General features: G+C 39.3%; 1 protein-coding gene across 3 annotated transcripts in view; it reads right to left on the reverse strand.

The window, feature by feature from the left end:
- Positions 1-277: 277 nt before the first annotated feature.
- The window catches only part of LOC134542928 (neutral ceramidase), a 179120-nt gene continuing 158792 nt past the window's right edge, over positions 278-20605 (reverse strand). For all 3 annotated transcript variants that reach the window (XM_063387525.1, XM_063387526.1, XM_063387524.1), the window contains 4 exons: positions 12647-12814; positions 9939-10054; positions 5181-5349; positions 278-1162 (listed from right to left, as the gene is read on the reverse strand). In XM_063387525.1, coding sequence (XP_063243595.1) covers positions 1124-1162; positions 5181-5349; positions 9939-10054; positions 12647-12814 — 492 coding nt within the window. In that variant the 3' untranslated portion in view covers positions 278-1123. The remainder of the gene's footprint in view (positions 1163-5180; positions 5350-9938; positions 10055-12646; positions 12815-20605) is intronic.

The raw sequence follows: 20605 nt of genomic DNA on the forward strand, positions 1-20605 counted from the left end.
TAAACTCATAACTATCTTAGTAATTACACCCTCAAATACGTTTGAATTGTTTGTAAATCTTATAATTTTTATCTAAAACTTTCATCTGAAACATTTTTTGATAAGATGAGCCATTACTGCAAAGGGTGAAATAAACAGGGTTTGAATGACAAAAAAAAAATACTCGTAACTCAGTTAGTAGGCATAGTATGAAATCCGTTCAAATTTTTTTGCTAACCCTACAAATATTACCTAAAACAGAAATGTAAGTACCAATAGAACAAATCTGACATAATAATAATTTTTTAATCTTTATTATTATAACATACAGTTGTCTAAAAAAAAATACATATACAATATATACAACTCGCGTGAGTAACGAGAACATATCAGTTCCAATCTTGGCAATGTCTCCGTCATGTAAATTTTCTCAAATGACAGTTACATGACAGTTCTCCCAAGTAGTGCTGATGACCACATGAAGTTGTTTACAGACTTTTTTTTTTTTTATTGAAACTGCAGTGTCAGAAGTAAACGTTAGACAATAGGTACAGTAAAACCTCGTTTATCCGGCCGTCCTTTATCCGGATCTCCGGATAATCCGGATCAGATTTGTAGACATTTTATTTAATGTTCACATAAAAAAAAATACAAATGCATACTACATCTATGCAAAACAAAAAAGGCGGTTAACACACGGTAATGTACCTGGCCGTGCTTCATTCAAACGCCACACGTGTTTGTAACAGAATATAGAATTTTAAGAAGTTACGTGAAATTTTATTTTTATATTTTTCAATAACTTTTTAACATTATATGACATGTATACCATGTAATTTTGTTACAAAACGTGTTTTTTTTATCGTAGTATCATGTAAGTCTGCTTATTTAAATATATATTTTTTTCTTTATTATCCTTATTATCTGGATAATCCGGATTTTCAATTGTTCGGATTGCCTTTGGTCCCAGTTAGTCCGGATGAACGAGGTTTTACTGTATTACTTTCGACGACTGTCGAAATTGAGTCGAGTTGCGCGACAGAGGCTGTAGGAATGGCCAGCGGCAATGTTTCTCGAAGCTGACTAGACGTGGCGGAACAGCCGTGGGCTGGCGAAGAAAACAACCCTGCGTCCTTCGCCGCGTTCACAAGAAGGCTGCACTCCCTCCCGTGTCTCTGACAACCTGCGTGAACAAAACATGAAACAGCCTGTAAAAACTAATGGCAGTGCAAATACAGCCGATTTTTCGTCCAGTTGACGGTATGTCCGTGTTTGCCGGACACCTTAAGGGGCCCGCCTCCTCAGGGGTATATGTGTGTTAGTGAGGCGGGATGATAAGCGCGACGCTAGCTCGTGCTTCTAGCGCGCTATAGCCTCTAAGCGCAAGGCTCTGAACTGGCGCGCAGTCTCCTCGTCGTCACAGGATAACTGTGAAATTTGAGCGGTGACCGTAACATTATATGGCCGAGAAATGAAGATAAAGGTGTAATGAAAGTCCCATAAGTGCTTTCAAGAATCTGTGCCGGTTGCTTTACGCATAAAATTTACTCTGAAAACATGCGTTTTAGCAAATTTAACTCTTATAAAAATACAGTTTAAAAACTTAATCTAAAATCAAAAGTACATTTCGGCCCTCAGCGTATTCTTAAATACTTTTCGTAAGCAGACCCCACTCGGATATCTTGAGTAGCTTTGAAATCGCGTTGCTTTTCTGAAGCTCTGCACACCGTATGTGTGCCCGGGTAGGCGGAGCCCTTAAACGACTGAGGCCGGTATTCATGGCAGTGACTGTTTACTTTGTTCATGGCAGTGATTTTTCTAACGATTAAAATTCTAATTTACACCTATTAAAAGCGATATCAGGCGAGGTTAAGCACCATTTCCGCAATGGTTTTGGGTGTTGCGATGAGGCGATGGTGAGGTAAAAATTGACTGCATGTATCACAGCGTGCCATCTCATGACCATTCCTAACTCCATAATGTCAACACCCAGTCTATAATTGAATAATATATATCCTAATATATTTTAATAGTTTTAAGTATGCTGCAGTCATTACACTTTTTTGAAAATGAAATCAAAATATTTAAAGTAAAATTATTACATATTAAATTAGTACATTTACATGAAAACAAATGCACGAATACAAAATAGTGTTCGCAGTAATACTGGGTTCAGGTTCTTACCCGGGCATTTACGCTGTGTGTTGTACCAGTAGATACCTCCATAAGCTTTCCAGTAATAACTGCGCACTTAATAAGCGTAATAAAATAAACTTAAATTATTTAATATTTGATTATCTTTTCCATGGTTTTAAAAAAAATTGCTTGAATGAAACATCAGTTAAAAATAAAATTATGCGCCAATTTTCGAAAGAAAACGTAGCTAATACATTTAAAAATAATCATCGCCATGTATTGTACAAAGTTGCAATATTTTTTCTGGTGGTATTACAAAATATTTCTTTCCAAAATAATCTTTTGTAAAAGTACAGAATATTTTATTTTTCTCGGCGTAACTAACGTTAGGGTGCGAAGCTTCGTTTATCTTTGAGTTCAACCTAAGTGTATTCGTTTGCAACGAAACTTCCCGGTGTAAAACGCAAACTGTTTTTGTTTGCGCTCCTTTGCCGAACGTGTAAGCTTCGCACACCCTACTTACGAATTGCTGGCGCGTGACTTCACCTAGTGTTAGAGCAGCATTAGAGCACGCGGGAAATCAAAGCTATAAGCCCTGGCGGGTTTCATCTAGACCGCAGCCCGGCGCTAGGCGGTAGACAAAGGCTTGAACTACAGTAGGTCCACAATTAACTTGAAAACTTAAAAAAAAAAAAAAAAAAAAAAAAACCGCTGAAAAATAAGTCCCTGCGTACAAATGGTGGGTGAACGAATGTGTTCGCCGCCTGGCATTATTTTATTTAATCTATAAGCAACATATACAAAAAAGGTTTTTCTTAACTTACGTCTAGCAAAAAAGTTACATGTTTTTAAAATGAACATTGTTTTCGTACGCTCGACGTAAGCGTACACTTCAACGGGGCCTTGAAACAGCGTTAGTTGTATATGTGACGGAAAGACAGTAAATCTAAATTCCAAGCAGGGCTCGTAAAATTTTTTTAATTTAAATGCAAATTAACCATAGGTACGGTGCATTTGACCATTTTCTTCACTGGGCAGTGATAGGGAATTAAAAGAGATGCAACGTGTATTTTTTTATCGCCCATCCGTACTTAATATTCTCGTAAATGGGTGGAACTTGACGAGTAAATCAAAAACGTTTTACAGCGTCACTAAATATACTCTAACATTAAAATGAATAACATTCAATGCATATACTAATCCATAAAATTTCCTTTTAACCTCTTGTTTGTGAGTTTTATCTCATAATAACTTTACAATAAATTTTCACTTCAAGAGTTTGTAAGTGTAAAGTGGCACACATATGCGAGTCTGGCACAGTGAACAAGTCAACTTTATTGATGATGAAAATAAAATAAGAAAACCAACATGGAAAACGGAAGAAATGATAAAATAACACAACATTTTTTTGACTACTAGTCGGTGCTGTTTTTTTTCCTTCATATTTATATCAGTCTTTGCTGTATCATTTCTTATGGAGTTAGTTATTTTCATGATATAAAATTTAAATTCTGTGACGTAACTGAAGCCACATTTTTACCTCACTATCACCCCCACTGTGACGCCTCAACACTTTGCGTTAATGGTTTGTGAACACGCTTGTTGATAGTTAATACGAGTGAATTATAATTTTCGTCGTTAAATACAGTCACTGACCTTAATGCATTCTTTTATAACGGTTCCCACAATGCAAACACTACACTTCGGTCGATTTTTTTGGGCGTCTAACGAAAATGGCGCGCAGCATCATATACACATACAGATACATCTTTGGGGGATTGCTCCCCCTTTTGGTTTGTTTACCCAGCCCTCTTTGCATCAGCCCTACTGGCTGATGTGTCGACGTGGTGAGCGACGATACAGCTCCGGTTACTAGCCTGGATAGGCCTCCACCGGACCACGGGTTCTGTGGGTGTTTTGAGGGGTCCCAGTGTGATGTGGTGAATCGGGGTAGGCGCCAGCAATGCTGACAAGGTCTATAGGGCTAATGACACAGCCAACTGTCTGGTTAGCTGAGCGAGGAATTACAAACTCTTGCCCCACTGTCCGTGCCTGTAACTTTGCATGGCTGAGTTTCTGGTCACATGTTCCTTTACTAAATCTGTTTTTTTTCTTTCTTTTCTTTCTACCCATTAAATTAATGTCAATGTTTTCCTTGCTGCGTATCCAGTTTGTATCAAAGATTTATGATTCATATTTTACAAGATCAAAAAAAAAATTGGCTACGGTGGTACACTGCCGCATCACAAACACATTTAACTACGTACTTTATATTAGTATTTTATTTTACGTTAAAAGTTACGCGAATTAATTATTCCCGAGGTTGATGTTCCTTATTACATATCCAGTTATTATCTGTTCTTTATAGTAAAATTTGTCAACTTTACGGTTTGAAATAACAATTTTGAACTGCCTAATTGTATTTATTAATTTTTACGTTAAAATAAGAATTTATGTGTTACACAGAACGATGTTCTTCAAGTCTTATACCAATATTCAAAATCGTGCACATATTTCGGCAATTATGCAGCTTTCCATCATAATAACATCCAGTTAGTTTCTTTATTTTAATATGTTATGTTAAAATAAAACTGAATTCGCGCCTTTTCTGAACATTTTGTATAAGCTAAGAAATGACACCGCATTGTAGATACCTGCAAAATTCAATGACCTCCAGGATAAACTCTACTACACTCTACACACTCGGGCAAATGCCACCTGTTCATTGGCTGCTGACTTGTGAGTCGTCTCGACCGAGTGTCTGTGATTCGACACTTCTATGAGTGAGGGTCTCTAATTGGCCCTCATTACTCCAGATTAACAGTGAACCAGTGATAGAAGCAGCGCTAAGGTATAATTATTATTTGAATTGTAGCATATCACGAAATGAATCCGCGAATGAATTTTGCAGGTCTCTAACGCATTAGAGTTGGCAAGGTGAGGTGATGTTGACGTTTTCGTTACGTTCCAAGTCTTATATCCTGGTAACCGGATTTGATTGTGTGGAATGTCAAAGATGTTGGGCGTCACGAGGAAACGTTGAGGGGTTTGAAAGGTAGGCGTACCTGGAAGGTGTCGGACGTCCCCTGGTAGGGGTACACGCCGCCGAAGATGTACTTGTAGTCGCCGAAGTGCCTGACGCGGTACCGGCCCGGGGCGGCGTCCAGCGGTACCTCCCACGTGACGTGCGCCTCGCTGTACCCCAGCGCGCGGTTGGTGCGCTCCCACCGGAACCTGCGGGCAACAACACCGGCGCTGCCAATCGCGTGAGGCCGGGGTCGTGACGCCAACACGCAACCATCACGCCGTGTTGTCTGAAGGTGTCCCGGAGACGTGATACACCTGGTTAACCACCCTGTGGTACTCGTAGGATGGAGATTACTTTGAGCAGGGCCGGATTCAGAGGTCTGGAGGCCTCGGGGCAACAGAGGAGCGGAGGCCCCCTGGTCCCAAATTATTTTCCAAATAAAATGAACCATTTTTTTCAGTCGAGTTTTCCAATAAATAATTTATTGTGAAATCAAGTATATTCTCTTAGTATTTAAAAAAAACCTACATAAATATAATCGGAGACAAGAATTATATGAAAAACACGTTTTCGTAATTGCACAATCAAATACGACATTCGGTTTATATTGTAGATTACAAGATAACGATGAAAATACTCACGTCCATAAAAATTCGAAAGGATTTACATTTGTTGCACAATGTTCGTAAGTTCGTAGCTTCTCAGACGCACGAGAATGTATCAAATTCCGGGATTCCCTGCTACAAGCACGCCACTCAGCGGACACTTGTCAACGTTACGACGGATCGTACAGACAAAAAACGGGGGGAAAAGGTACCGTCGTATCTCGTATCGACACGCAAATACGGGGAATATGTTGAATAGGCATTTCGATATTTTACTGATTGCCTGATCGGAGTGAACAAATATAGATAAATTATTTCTGTTAATATTTAACAATAATATAATCATGTATGTACAAAGTACTGTAGGTAAAGGTAAAACAGCGAAAAAAGAATATCAAAGGAAAATATGTTTACTAGTGTTTACTTGTCGGAATTTGAAAGATTTTTTTCCGAAGTGTCTATTGTGGAGGCCCCGGGGCTTTCGCCCAGGTTGCCCTCCCCTAAATCCGGCCCTGCCTTTGAGTGAACCACAGGTTTGCCGAATGGTCAAGGGTTTTATTCGTGTTGGGGTGGGGTGTGAGGGGAATGATACAGGGATGGCCTACCTCAGTCTCTCTTTGTAGCTCCTCCTCAGTCACCTCCAAGTCGTGATGAAATGGCGTTTCCGTTTCCCTATGGACCTAGGGAGCTCTCGTCGGTAGGACACTTCATCCCTCACTGAAGGACATGCCATCGAATCCAGCTCGTTAAACAATTTCAGCATTCTGCTGAATGATTTGTATTTTATAAAGCAAGCATGTCGCAAGACGTCACAACCCTACAACTTGCAATTGTAAAACAGAAGGGAAAAAAAAATTCTTCCAAAGGCTTATTTCGATAAATATGTCACGAAAATAAAATAAATTGCCAGTAGTTTTATATAAGAGTGTTTATTTTCTTTCACTGTGTAACAGTTTAACAAATGTAAATGTGATGTATATAATAAAAAGAAACTCTTGGGTTTCTATGCACATAAAATCTGGGTCTTTAAAAGTTTTTGGAACAGTTATATCGTCAAATATGGCAGTCGGAAACGCAAGTCAAAACTCAAGAATCTAGGACGTTGAAAAATACTTACGTTGCATAGTTTATAGACAGTGAACTTTAATAGTAGTGGAGCGCTGAAACTGCGCATTTTATCTATTGTTTGCGTTTTTGCCGTTGCTACAATACCGTAGGTAAAGATGTGGTTTGTTTATACGTGAAAAACAATATTTACTTAACGTTTTTGTGTTTTAAACACTATTTAAGGTACGTTGCCAAGTGACTGTTTAAATAGCTATTTATTGATAAATTTTAGATCGTTATAATTCGTTTTTTGAGTTCCTGGACAGCGCACTGTGATTGGCCGAGGCTTTGGCGGCGCCTCGAACAGAGCGCCTGGCGCTGGGAATTAGGAAATTGGAACGTTTGGACCGGCTGATGAAAATTACATCCTCCCGTCAGGACATTCTGTCGGAAATTCAGTTGATTTTGAGTGTGCGGGCGTGAGTTAACGTCTTTGTCGGTGTTGGACAGTGCATCAGACATTTTGCACGTAAATATAAACATCTAGCTTGTGCCAGTGCATATGTTCCAGCTAACCTGCATCCAGGTAGGCCATTGTGAAAAGTTCGTTATAATAATTTTTACTGACGCGCTGCATTTTTTTTTACCATTTTACACAGTCTTTTTGGTGTGAAAACTAATTTGTTTTTGGTCTAAACTTGAATATATTTAATTACAAAAACTTCTATTTTTTTCCAAGCCCTAAATTTTAATAACACAATTATATACAAACAAATTTCAGGGGTCTTGAGCAACGGATTTTTTGTTGATCTATCGCTCTGAGTTTACCAAATTATATTTTTAAAAATACCCTGAGAAATAACAATTTAAAAATTTAATAAACTTTTATAATATTATTGAAAACCATATTCTTTTGTGTAGGTTGTGTCGAACATATCTGGCAACTTTAATATATTGTTTTTCCTTCAACGTTTTATTTTACCGACGGAATAGTGTTTGAATAGTCTATTGTTTATATGAACAATATTTTTTTCTATTATTTAATAATAAATTTTTGCCATTTTCTAATACTATTTATTCATGTTTGCTGTGCTTTTATGTCAAACCCTACACTATGCAGTCATTTCATGAATTCAGTACTTTTTTTTCAAAGAGTTTATGTAACAGAGAATAATATACAGAGTAGTGCCCACACCATATACACATTACTCTCATTACAGAGTAGATACCATTATTCAATGTTTACAGAGTGGATCCTGACTGTGGGGCCGTATAGGCCGTCTTGTGTTTTCCTTGTTTTTTGTTTTGTGTTGTAATAAGAAGTATTAGAGGACAGCGAGGTTCTAGCGACAGCAGTGAGTCTTCTGGTAGCAAAGCAGCATCCCTGGATTCGGCCGTAACCGCCTGTAGGAGAGGAGCAGATAGGAACAGATTCTGCTCCAGCAGTTAGAGAGGCCATGGACCCGAAGGTCATGCTTTGGTGCCTCGTGGCGGAAATCATTTCAAAGTTGACTGCAGAAATGGCTGCAAAACATGATTGCACACACCGCAAGATAGGACGCAAATGCTGCAGAGCTCGCATCATCTAGAAAGCAGCCTGAAACAGAAGCTACAAGAGGTTGGCGGAAGGAGTGGCAGATGCGTCCAGCAGACAGTGCAGACACTGAACGCCAACTGCCGCGGACACATAGCTGGCAACTTTAATATATTGTTTGTCCTTCAACGTTTTATTTTACCGACGGAATAGTGTTTTAATAGTCTATTGTCTATATGAACAATATTTTTTTCCCCTTTATTAAATAATAAATTTTTGCTATTTTCTAATACTATTCATGTTTGCTGTTCTTTTATGTCAAACCCTACACTATGCAGTCATTTCATAAATTCAGTACTTTATTTTCAAAGAGTTTATGTAACAGAGAATAATATACAGAGTGGTGCACATACCATGTACACATTACTCTCATTACAGAGTAGATACTATTATTCAATGTTTACAGAGTGAAGCCCGACTGTGGGGCCGTATAGGCCGTCTTGTGTTTTCATTGTTTTTTTTTTGTTTTGTGTTGTAATAAGAAGTAAGTATTAGAGGACAGCGAGGTTCTAGCGACAGCAGTGAATCTTCTGGTAGCAAAGCAGCGTCCCTGGATTCAGCCGTAACCACATGTAGGAGAGGAGCAGATAGGAGCAGATAGGAACAGATTCTGCTCCAGCAGTTAGAGAGGCCATGGACCCGAAGGTCATGCTTTGGTGCCTCGTGGCGGAAATGACTCCAAAGTTGACTGCAGAGATGGTCGAAAAACTGGATGTAAACACCGCAATACAATATGCAAATGTTACAGCGCTACACAGCAGAGCTCGCACCATCTAGAAAGCAGCCTGAAACAGCAAGCAGCTACAGGAGGTTGGCGAAAGGAGCAGTGGCGGATCCAGGTTTTTGGTTTGGGAGGGGCTTGACCCAGCTGAGGCTAGGCTTTATCAAGGCAAACACTAAAACAATAGTGGACCCAGATGCCTTTTGGAGGGGGCTTGAGCCCCTTAGCCCCCCCCCCCCCCTTCCTGGATCCGCTACTGGAAAGGAGCGGCACTGAACGCCAAACTGCCGCGGACACAGGGCAGTCGTCAAGAGGCCGCGCAGAAGTCAGAGGCTGGAGCAGGCGGCAGGGCAGGGCCGGCTCAGATCCACTGCGGGCTGGACGACACACTGAACACGTGCCAAGCCGTGGGGCTAGAAGCCGCGGGGCAGCGCCACTCAGGCACGGCCAGGCGAGTGCAAGAGCAGCTGGGATACCACGAACCTCGGCAATCAAGTCGAGCCGAGAGGAGGCAACCACTGAGGAGGGAATGTTGACCCTGAAGCAGCCTCTGACATGACACCCCCAGTGCCAGCCGGGAAGCCGCTAGAGACAACAACCTCCGTCACAGACGCCGGCACTACGCACGCCCGTGCCAACAGCACAGCTGGACAGTTCGCCTGCGTTGGCCGTGAACCCACCTATGTCTCTGACTATCAAGTATTTTCTGTAGATACTGTAAACCATAGAAGCAGTAAGGACAGTTTTTACTAATTTAGCTCCTTCGCTCGAACATTGGAACATCTAACCTTTTTTTTTTCTTCTTGTCACTAAGATGTGGTAGCTTACCTGGTCTCCCAGTTGGCATCGGTGGCCACAGTCTTCCAGGTGCCATCGGCTAAACGCATCTCCACTGTGAGGAAAGTGTCGCCATGCCTGGGGTTGTTTCTGGGGTGTCCTGAAACCTGCAGAGTACCACAGTTAATCAAGGATAAGTGTGCACTAGTATGATGAACATGCACTTACTTGCATATATATGTTAAAATTACACATATATATATGCTCAACATAACTTCTCTTCTAACAGCAGGTTCATTAGATGTGAAATCTGTAGTAGCTCTGAATATTTACTAGTCCAAAACCTCTTTGTCTTGATAAAACATTTTTCAAGGATTCCTGGTCCTCTTGTAGGCGTAAAAACATGATCCGTTGGTCTAAATGCTTGTAATTGATTTCATCGATACTTCAGGTCTGACAGTTCGAATACTTTGTCTTTATGGCTGAAATATGTTATATTAGCTATCGACGAAGATGGTCATGAGGTTTGGAAATGTCTGGCCTATACGACTGACATTGATCGTGACCTGGTCTCGTGGTCCGTAGACACTTGGCCTATATGCATTTTTCATGAACTCGTCGGAATGTATTCTAAGTATCGAAAAATTAGACTTCCATGTTAAGTATAGCGGCAATGTTTTTAATTCGTTGTACAGGTATTTTGTCTAGTGATTATTTTCGTAGAGTGAATGATTAATAAACTCCACGAAAGGTAATGGGAAACAGAATATAAAATTTATTTTAAGCTTTCGTTATCCTTATCACTGGCCGACAATCAAACTAAGGACGGAAATCTATCGCGCCAATAATTATTTTAATAGGTGAATTTTTTTATGAATTTTGGAATTTTCCCAAATTTCTAGGTCAATAAATACAAACTCTCAAGAAGGCAGCCTTATCGGCTTATGGGAGGCTAATAGTAGAAAAATTTAAGCTGCTCTTATGATTTTTAACATGATTTATTAAATAAGTATTTTTTTTACATAAAATTAAAATATTTGCATCGGTCAAGGATCGAAGCAAGGACAGGAATCCATCAATTCAATCAGTAAATTAATTAGTGATTTTTTTAAACTTTTTCCCGAATTTCTAGGTTAATTATTACGAATTTTCAAGATGGCAGACAACGACTTACTGGAGGATGTTTCAAGATGGCAGACACAGCGACTTACTGAAGGCTGGTAGACTAGGAGCCTATGCTGCTTTTAGGATTTTGAATACAATTTATTTATATCATTTTTTACATAAAATTATATTTATTGCATCACACAGGGATCAAACCATGGAAAGGGGTCGATCTAATCAATCAGTAAATTAATGAGTGATATTTATAGCTAAATAATTACGGATTTCCAAGATGGCATCCAAATTTCAAGATGGCATCAAAGTAATAATAAATTATTACTGCACTCTAGCAGGTAAAAATTAAATAAAACGATTGTAGCGCATTACATCATACAAAAACAAGATGGTGGACTCCAGCAAACATAAATAAGATGGCGAACGTGGCCTCATACTATCTGGTGATGTATATGTACCCTGGCATTAGTGGCGGGAGGTCAGTCTGCCTGCGGCTTCCGTGAAGGTAGGATCTATTGTAATTTTTTATTTTTTTATTTTTGCCCTTGCTGCATTTGAACCCAGTACATGTGTGTTTCATAAAAAAATTAATTATTTTTTTATAAATTTTAAATTTTTCCCGATTTTCTAGCATAAAAATTACGGATTTCCAATATGGCGGCCGTAACGAAAATTGCAATAGTAACGTAATAATCCATGATGGCGTCAGAGGCTTATCGGAGGCTGTAGATATGGATTCTTAAGCCTCAATATGGACATTTCAAGACGTTGGTTTTGAGGTTTAAAACGTGAAATGTTTAGGAATTTTGAGTCTTTTTTGAGGAATTTTGACGAAATTTGACACCAAAAATGGTCGCCGTGACGTCAGAATCCAAGATGGCGCACCCCGGCACAGCCACCACACCCTGAACCCTGGGCCTGGAGGAACTATTATACACTACTAACTTCCACTCCGTTCAACCTATCGCCACGAAAATTATGGTATTATGCGATTTTTTTTTACTGTCCTTGATTCTAAATAACAACAACAAAAAAAGGGTTTGTGATCGGTAATCTGGCGGGTGAGTTTGAAATGTAGAAAAATTTCAAACAACTCTATAGATAATAGATTACACACAAACCACCCGTCTGGCAGGACAACGTCTGCTAGTTTAATGTTCTGACACCCCTCCTGGTTGCGTATGCGGCGTATCCGCATCCATGCCCATGGGGGGGCCCCAGCCTTAAAATCCTGTTAGGCATGAAGGCTGGGTTATCAAATAGGAGGAGAGATTCTCAAAACTTGCTGGTTTAACTGTGACGTCTCGACGAGTGCGTCGCGTAGGGATAGGAAAAATTCGCGGGTTCATTTCGCGACAGGCTGAAATACAAATAGTTACACCTCAGTGCTGCCTCTGCCATTGGCTCACAACTCACCTGGATGACTCTGGGCTCATGAGAAACGCCCGACCAAAGCTTTTATCGAATCACAGGCTGCTACGTTGGGACGTCTCACAAGACGGCAGCCAATGGGTGGGTGGCATTTGACCGAGTGTACGTAGAACTATGGAGTTCATCCTGCAGGTCATTGAACCCGCGAATTTTTCCTATCCCTAGCGTCGCGCCGACAGCCGGAGCGCCGCGAGACCAACTCGACTCACAAACACGACGTGGATGACCTCCCCCGGCCGCGTGGCGTTGTCGGGCTGCCTCAGCACGTCGCCGAACTGGCGGCGGAAGGGAGGGTTGTCGAACAGCACCGGAGCCACGAAGGACACCAGCTTGTCCGAGAAGTCCTCCGGCAGAGGACCTTCCGCCAGCCGCGCGTTCTGGGGGGAAACAATCACGTGTGTACACGTAGAGACCGGGAAAAAATTCCGCGAATTCATTTCGCGATACAGGCCAAAATACAAATAGTTATACCTCAGTGCTGCCTCTGCCATTGGCTCACAACTCACCCTGGATGACGCTGGGCCGACGAGAAACACCCAACCGAAGCTTTATCGAATCACAAGCTGCTACGCTGGGACGTCTAACAAGACAGCAGCCAATGGGTGGGAGACATTTGACCGAGTGTATGTAGAACTATGGAGTTCGTCCTGCAGGTCATTGAACCCGCGAATTTTTCCTGTCCCTATGCATATGTCACGGGTGATGCTAGAATAAGAAGAAGTAAACCTTAGGTCCACCCGGGTTAACTTAGCACCATCCATGTTCGTTGGGTAAAGATCGAATGATAACTGAAAAACATTTTTAATTGAAGTCATATGCCATGTCAAAGCAGAAAAAATTAGCACGAGAGCTGTATTGCAAGCTATATCAAAATATTTAAAATTGCAAGTTGGAGAGGCCTGATGCCTCTTAAACGCCCTCGCAAAAGATATCGATGAAAAACGCGAAATTTTTGGTTTTTAATTCTCCCGAAACCCCCGCCCCCCTTTTTTTTCCTCTCCCAAGCCTTGGAAAATTACTTTTTTTAAGTTGATGTCTATTGTAATATAAAGAACATCCCTAGCGAGTTTCAAGTGTGTAGGACGGGAATAATTGTGTTTTTTAACGGACTCGCAACCATTCTTGAAAACTGATTGTCGTAAAATACTTTCTTGGCGGAAGCTTATGTAAAAAAAAATATATACACATGCCAAATTTCCCAGTATTATAGTTTTCGAGAAGTCGTGATGAGTAAGTCAGTGAGTCAGAGAGTGGTATTTCGCTTTTATATAAACACGTACATGCACAGGATAAGTCTGAGTTCGACCAACAAACTTTGGCTGCAGGTGCATCACGACAATTTAAGTTGAAAAAATAATACGACTAAAGCGCTAAAGTTCTTCCAAGGCTAATACAACTATTTGAAGTTGGGACTGAACATCATTTTAATTACAAATAACAGAGAAAATATTTAATACAGAACACTAAGAGTCTGGATTATGTTAATTGAATGAAGTTCTACAAAAAATGCGAATTTTGTTGCTTAAGCAAAATATTTTCATTGAAATAATTGGGGGTAACATCTTTATTTTCCAAATTTTGACGTGACAATGTCTAATAAATCGATGAACGCCGGCTGCACGCACAAAAAAGTGTCCCGTAACGCACATTGTCCCACTACGGATGTGTCCTGTTATGCTCATTGTACGCATGCATGGCATCTCTCTTCCACTCGATTGGAACAACCATCGATTTGACTTTTCAATCATATTTTCGTCGTTTGAATTATTAATATTATGTAATTTAACGAACGTCCACCGATTTTCAGCACAATCGGTACGGTTATTTAAAAGTACATGTCGGACTACACACGTTCTTTAAACTTCCAAAACACAAAACAAAATTTTTAAAAATATATATAACATCTGAAACAATTGTTTCCAATATGGCTTAATGGCCGTGCGGTGAGCATCGCTGACTATCAATTCAAAGGTTGACGGAACGAATCCCGCCCGCTACGATACCTTTATTTTCGTACTTGTAAAAATAAATACGGCGCGCAAGACACTACAAAAGTAATAAATATATTTGAATTAATGAATGCAAATAAAAGTAAATTTATCAATTAAAATGTAGATTTCATTTCACTCCTTCTTTGTAGCCATACAAACTAGTGATAATTCAATAAAAAAAGATTCAATTTTATTCATAAGAGTATGCAGAGGTAAATTTTATCATACAAACGATAGAAAAATTAAAAAAAAAATTCTTCCTGAAAGAATATAATATTTTTAATGCCTAAATGGTTTGGTTGCAAAAACTTATTACGGCTCAGTTTCAGGCCGAATATGATATTTCATTTTATTCTGGATCAATCATTTCATCAATGTTTTGTTATGACATTGTCACGTTAAACTATCGTCCGTAAACCGACTTTACAGACAACCAATTTTTTTTTGTTTTAATGTCACTAACCTCATTGATCTGCCTAATATCATTGAACAGGAAATAATCACCGTAATACAATTTCCCCCCAAAAAATTACCAATTTTTAAAATGAAGTTTATTCTAGATATTAATTTATATCCCATTATATAAAGATTTCGTTTTCATTCACAATGAATGGGATTTTAATAAGTGTGTTAATATTACTCTGCAGAAAAAATGAAATATTAAAATGTTTAAATCAGATTAGGTATTTTTGTAAATAATTTCATTCTGCAACATCAGTTAAATAATCTAATAAATTAAAAATTTCTAAATGAATTAAAAATGTTATACTCTGGGAAATTTTGATAAATTTTATAATTTGTATTGACAAACTGTCAAAATAAATACGTAATTAAAAAAATTTATACAGTAATTAATAATAAATTTTGATATCCTTAAAGAGAATAAAAAACCTAAGATTTTTAAAGTATACTTTTTTAATCTGATATATTAGTGCCATTTAAATATATATCAGCTACAAAATATGGTCAACTAGTAACCCTTTTCACCAAAAATTAATAAATAATCTTTTTAATAAAGTCAAATGATGTGGCTTAAGAGCATTTACATTATTTTAAAAATTAGGTAATGTTTCATGTCCTCTATAAATAATTTAAGTTATGCAGATGTTTTTTAAAAGCATCTCAATCATTATTTTTTAATGTTCTGCTGGTCTCTTTTTTTCCCTTGCATATCATCTGTCAAATTTTCACTATTCTAATTCACTTAGATATTTCTTTAGTCATTCCTCGAAAATTAATTAAATACTAAAATAGGACAAATGTTTTGTAATCTTATTTTTTTGTTTATCTTTTTAGATAGTTGAAAATGTGCCAATTTTCTTATATCTTAATTAATATTAAAAAAATAATTTATAGAAAAATAGGATGTTTAGTTAGAATAATAATGCAATAAATATTTTAGAAATTACTACCGAAAGCGTCATGAATTCAAAGACTTTTACAAACAAATATTCACCTGAAATTGTATTTTTGGGTCAAAAATATCTAACTTTAAAATGTTATTTAAATTTATCAGGCTATAACGTTTAGAAAAAAATGTTTTCTGCACTTTCCCGTAGGAAATATAGCATTGCCAATCATTTTCCCACGCGCAGAAAAAAATGTAACTGGATTTGAAAACAGGGATGTCATTCTTGCGGGGAAAATATGCACAGTCGTTAAAAAAAAAGCTGTAAACTCGCGGGCGAGAAATTCAATGTCGAAGAAGGGGTACCGTTAAAGGACGGATCCCTATTGTCTACTTGCGGGTCCCCCCATTAAACTCCGAACCAATTTAACTAGTCGTTCTCCATTAAAACTTCGCGACCCGACATACTCGAGGTCGCACTTGGGGTGGCGGGAACCGAAGGGTTGAAGGGTCGGCACTCGAAAGCCCTAGCTCTGTCCGGGCCTCTCGCGGAGGACGTGGGGGTAATCCAGTTCACCCCAACGCGTCGAAGGAGAGGTTGTAGGTGGGCGGGGGTCAAGAGATTCGGGGCCGGGCGACGAGAGACACGTGTGTGCGACGACGACCAGACAGGGGAGGGCAGCAGAAAGGGTCGAATGGGGTTCCCTTTACCGAGAGCGCCCTCGCCTCGAAAGGTAGGACACGCGAGACACGGCAAGTGGCGCGTGAGGAGTCGGCGAGAAGAAGACTCCCCCGCAGACAGATCATCCCGGAAAGATCCCCTCGGAGATGCTGTCGCGTGAATAGAACTTCGCAAGCATTTCTTCGAGTCTTTTTTTTTATTATTTCAACAAATACGAGTAGCAAACCCATTCACCCCAGTGCTTCTCCTCGGTATTTTTCCTGAGGGCTCTGAGCCGATGAGAAACCCTCAACAAGGGAGTATCACAAACAGTTCACCTCTGAGCTGGATCAAGATTGTCCCGGTGGGAAAACTGATGAGAACAACTTTAGAACCCGAGTGTTCCAAAAGCCACGATGATATAGGTGATCTCGTCTCAAACCTGTCTTTTAGAAGTGAAATAAGGATGCATGTCTTTTAGACGTGAAATAAGGATATATGTCTTGAATAAAAATTCAATTGGGAAGCAGTACTGTCAATACAGGGAAGAAGTCTCAGGATTGTTTCATGAACATCAAAGGCATTTTTACAGGCACGAACAAACGTGACGAAACTATACTTGAGTCCTAGAAGGTGGCGAGTGGGGGGGTTTAAATTAGCAAAATCAACAGATAAATGTTCAAAATTTAAATGACAAATCTGAAATAATTCTTACTTGTCTGAAGTACATACTAAGAGCTTTCTTGGAAGATTTTCTACTTTTTATCGTGGCGGTTTTAATGACATGTTCTGTGGAAGTTTCATTAGACCATTGACACTTTTCGTGGATTTTTTATTTTATTTTGGTTGTGTGTAAATTTTTGTGGAAGTTAACCTGCAATGTGGTAAATTCAGCCTATCAGATGATAGTTGTATGTTGCTTCTAAAGTTTAAAAATGTTGTTAGAGTGATCACTGTGTTTTAAAATACCATTATAAAGGTCTTCTGTTAAAAATGTAATGTCTTTTGGCCAAAATTATTGTCAGCATACTTGTACGTATACGAATTAAAGTACGAATTACCACAATAAAGCAACATGTATTATTTTTCTAATTTATATCGATGAATTAAATATGTATTTTTATACATACAACATTGCTGATTACAGTGTATGTCATAAGGAACCTCAATGACAAGCCTGTGTGAACACACAGAAAACAATCAAAAAATTAGAAACATAGACAGCACAGAAAATTCGGTGGACGTAATTAGTCAAAATTATTACAACACAAACGGAAACAGTTGGCTAACAATGATGAGACAGTAGCAACAAGGTCAGTAAATAAAGACAAAAAATAACTTTTGACAACACAATGACATACAGAATATCTCAACAATGATGCTAAATAGATGAAATAGACAACACAACGACGCACAGGGTAACACAACGATGTGTCGAAACATTCTTTCTGTACAGCAGTACGAAAACAGCACAGATCAAACACAGTAGGCTTCCTAAAACAATAACGATGAAAATATGAGTGAAGTATCTTGAGATAGGTCCACATGTAAAAACTTCAATAACTTTGAGAGCAAGACCCCAGGTAGGTGTCCTGTTAAAAGTTTTTTGATGTGTTACTTCTTACCTCTCGGTATATGGCATTTGGCAGGAGTAATTGTACGAATAGAACAGAAGTAGCATAGAAAGTAAGTCACATTGAACGGAAATATAAAACCGCGGAGCTGCCATATGTTGCGGATGACGCGAACTAAAGTTCACAAAGCCAAAGGGAAACTTCATAGTATTGGCTGTTTAGTGAATTCTAACAATATGGGCAGTATTTTAATCAAATTCCTGGTCGAAAATCAGATCCAAAGCCGGGGTTTAGTATTTTTTTTCAAATCCTTTACCTGCTCCAGCAACAAATTCTAGCGGCGAGTGTGGGAACTACGTGTGATTCGCGTCCAGAAGTATATAGTTTCAAACACAATTTGCGTATATTTATCACGTTGGGAATTTAGTTTCGTATAATAATTGTGTTTGTGCAGCATGGGAACACATGAATTTTCTCGTTACCGAAGTTATGTTACACGTCCCTGGCGAGTGTGTGTGTGTTTATGTATATATACATACATATATATGCACGTGTTACGCGTCATCTTTCAACGAAACCTCATCTTCGACTGTTCCCAAGTTTGTATTAGTTTCAACCCGGGTCCACGATCATCAGCCACGACGTGCCCTGCAGAGCTCAAATCGGATCACGTTCACACGTACCGTGTTGAGTTTCCGTTCGCTTCCGCGTCCGTGCTCGTCCTTTCCCGCCCGCACGTCGCTTGCACGACCACGCCCCGCTGCTTCGCCCCGGGTGAACCAGGCTAGCGGCGAGCTCGCGTTAAGGGGCCCGCCTCGTCAGGGGTGAATGTGTGTTAGTGAGGCGGGATGATAAGCGCGACGCTCGCTGGTGCTTCCAGCGCGGTATAGCCTCTAAGCGCAAGGCTCTGAACTGGCGCGCATTCGTCTCGTCGTCACAGGATAACTGTGAAATTTGAGCGGTGACCGTAACATTATATGTCGGAGAAATGAAGATAAAGGTGTTATGCAAGCCCCTTAAGTGCTTTCAAGAAACTGTACGGATTTTTTTATGCCTAAAAATTACTCTGAAAACACGCGTTTTAGGCATTTTAACGCTTCTAAAAATACAGTTTAAAAACTTAATCCGAAATTAAAAGTACTTTTCGGCCCTCAGCGAACTCTTAAATGCTATTCGTAAATAGACCCCACTCGGATATGTTGAGTAGTTTTGAAATCGCGTTGTTTTTCCTGAAGCTCTGCACACCGTATGTGTGCCCAGGTAGGCCCTTAAGGGCTCCGCCTACCCGGACACACATACGGTGTGAAGAGCTTCAGGAGAAACAACGCGATTTCAAAACTACTCAAGATATCCGAGTGAGGTCTGCTTACGAAAAGCATTTAAGAGTTCCACTGAGGGCCGAAAAGTAATTTTGATTTCGGATTAAGTTTTTAAACTATATTTTTAGAAGCGTTAAAATGCCTAAAACGCGTGTTTTCAAAGTAATTTTTAGGCATTAAACAATTAGTACAGGTTATTGAAAGCACTTAAGGGGCTTTCATAACACCTTTATCTTCATTTCTCCGCCATATAATGTTACGGTCACCGCTCAAATTTCACAGTTATCATGTGACGACGAGAAGACTGCGCGCCAGTTCAGAGCCTTGCGCTTAGAGGCGACACCGCGCTAGAAGCACCAAGCGAGCGTCGCACTTATCATCCCGCCTCACTAACACACATCCACCCTTCGTGACCGCGGGTGACCTCTGGTGATCCCGTCCGCCCGACGACCCAGTTGCCGCGCTGGGAGACACTCTATCCGCCAAGATTGAGATCGAATTTTTCCAAGTAGTTATGGACCATCCCGCTAGATGGTAGCTTTCATAATATATTGATTGTGATAAAGTAACGCATAAGCTGTTAGTTAAACAAACCATTGAAAATTAATTCACTTTACTTTGTTAGACACATATTTTTTTTTTGTGTGTGGCATACTAGAAATTTTGCATCTCCCACTAATTTATAAAGAACTTGATTTTTTATTACAAAACAGCACAGTTTAAATCTGTGTTACCAAGCAATAAGTCGTTAAGTAGTTAAATTAACATTATAAACCTAAAACTTTGGATTTTAACCTACCGTACAGTTTTTTTTTTTTTTTGCTAGTAGTTATGGGACTACTAAATAGATAGCGTCACATGTCGCGCTAAACATGGTTTCAGTTCCAATTGCAAGTGGCACACTTCTATGTCTCCCTCCCTGTTCTGTGCATGTTTCTAAGCGCCCGCAGCCCACAGTAGCTTGGAAGCTACTGGGAGATCAAGCAATCAGTATATATCCAAACAGCGAGCGAGCAGAGAGACACAATATTAACACGTCGCTAAGGGGGTGCGTCACGTATTAGGCCATTATTTAATATTCACGCTAAACAAAGGTAAACTTTCTAACCCCTTGAAATTTTTTATTATTCAAGTAATTTCCGAGGGAATGTCTGAAGAAAATTGGTTGTCTGTAAAGTTAGTTAACGGACGATCGTTTAACGTGACAACGTCATAACAAAACATTGATTAAATTATTGCATACTTTTATGAATAAATTTGAATCATTTTTATTTT

Source organism: Bacillus rossius, assembly GCF_032445375.1.
Source record: "Bacillus rossius redtenbacheri isolate Brsri chromosome 9 unlocalized genomic scaffold, Brsri_v3 Brsri_v3_scf9_2, whole genome shotgun sequence".
In the NCBI taxonomy this organism is placed as follows: domain Eukaryota; kingdom Metazoa; phylum Arthropoda; class Insecta; order Phasmatodea; family Bacillidae; genus Bacillus; species Bacillus rossius.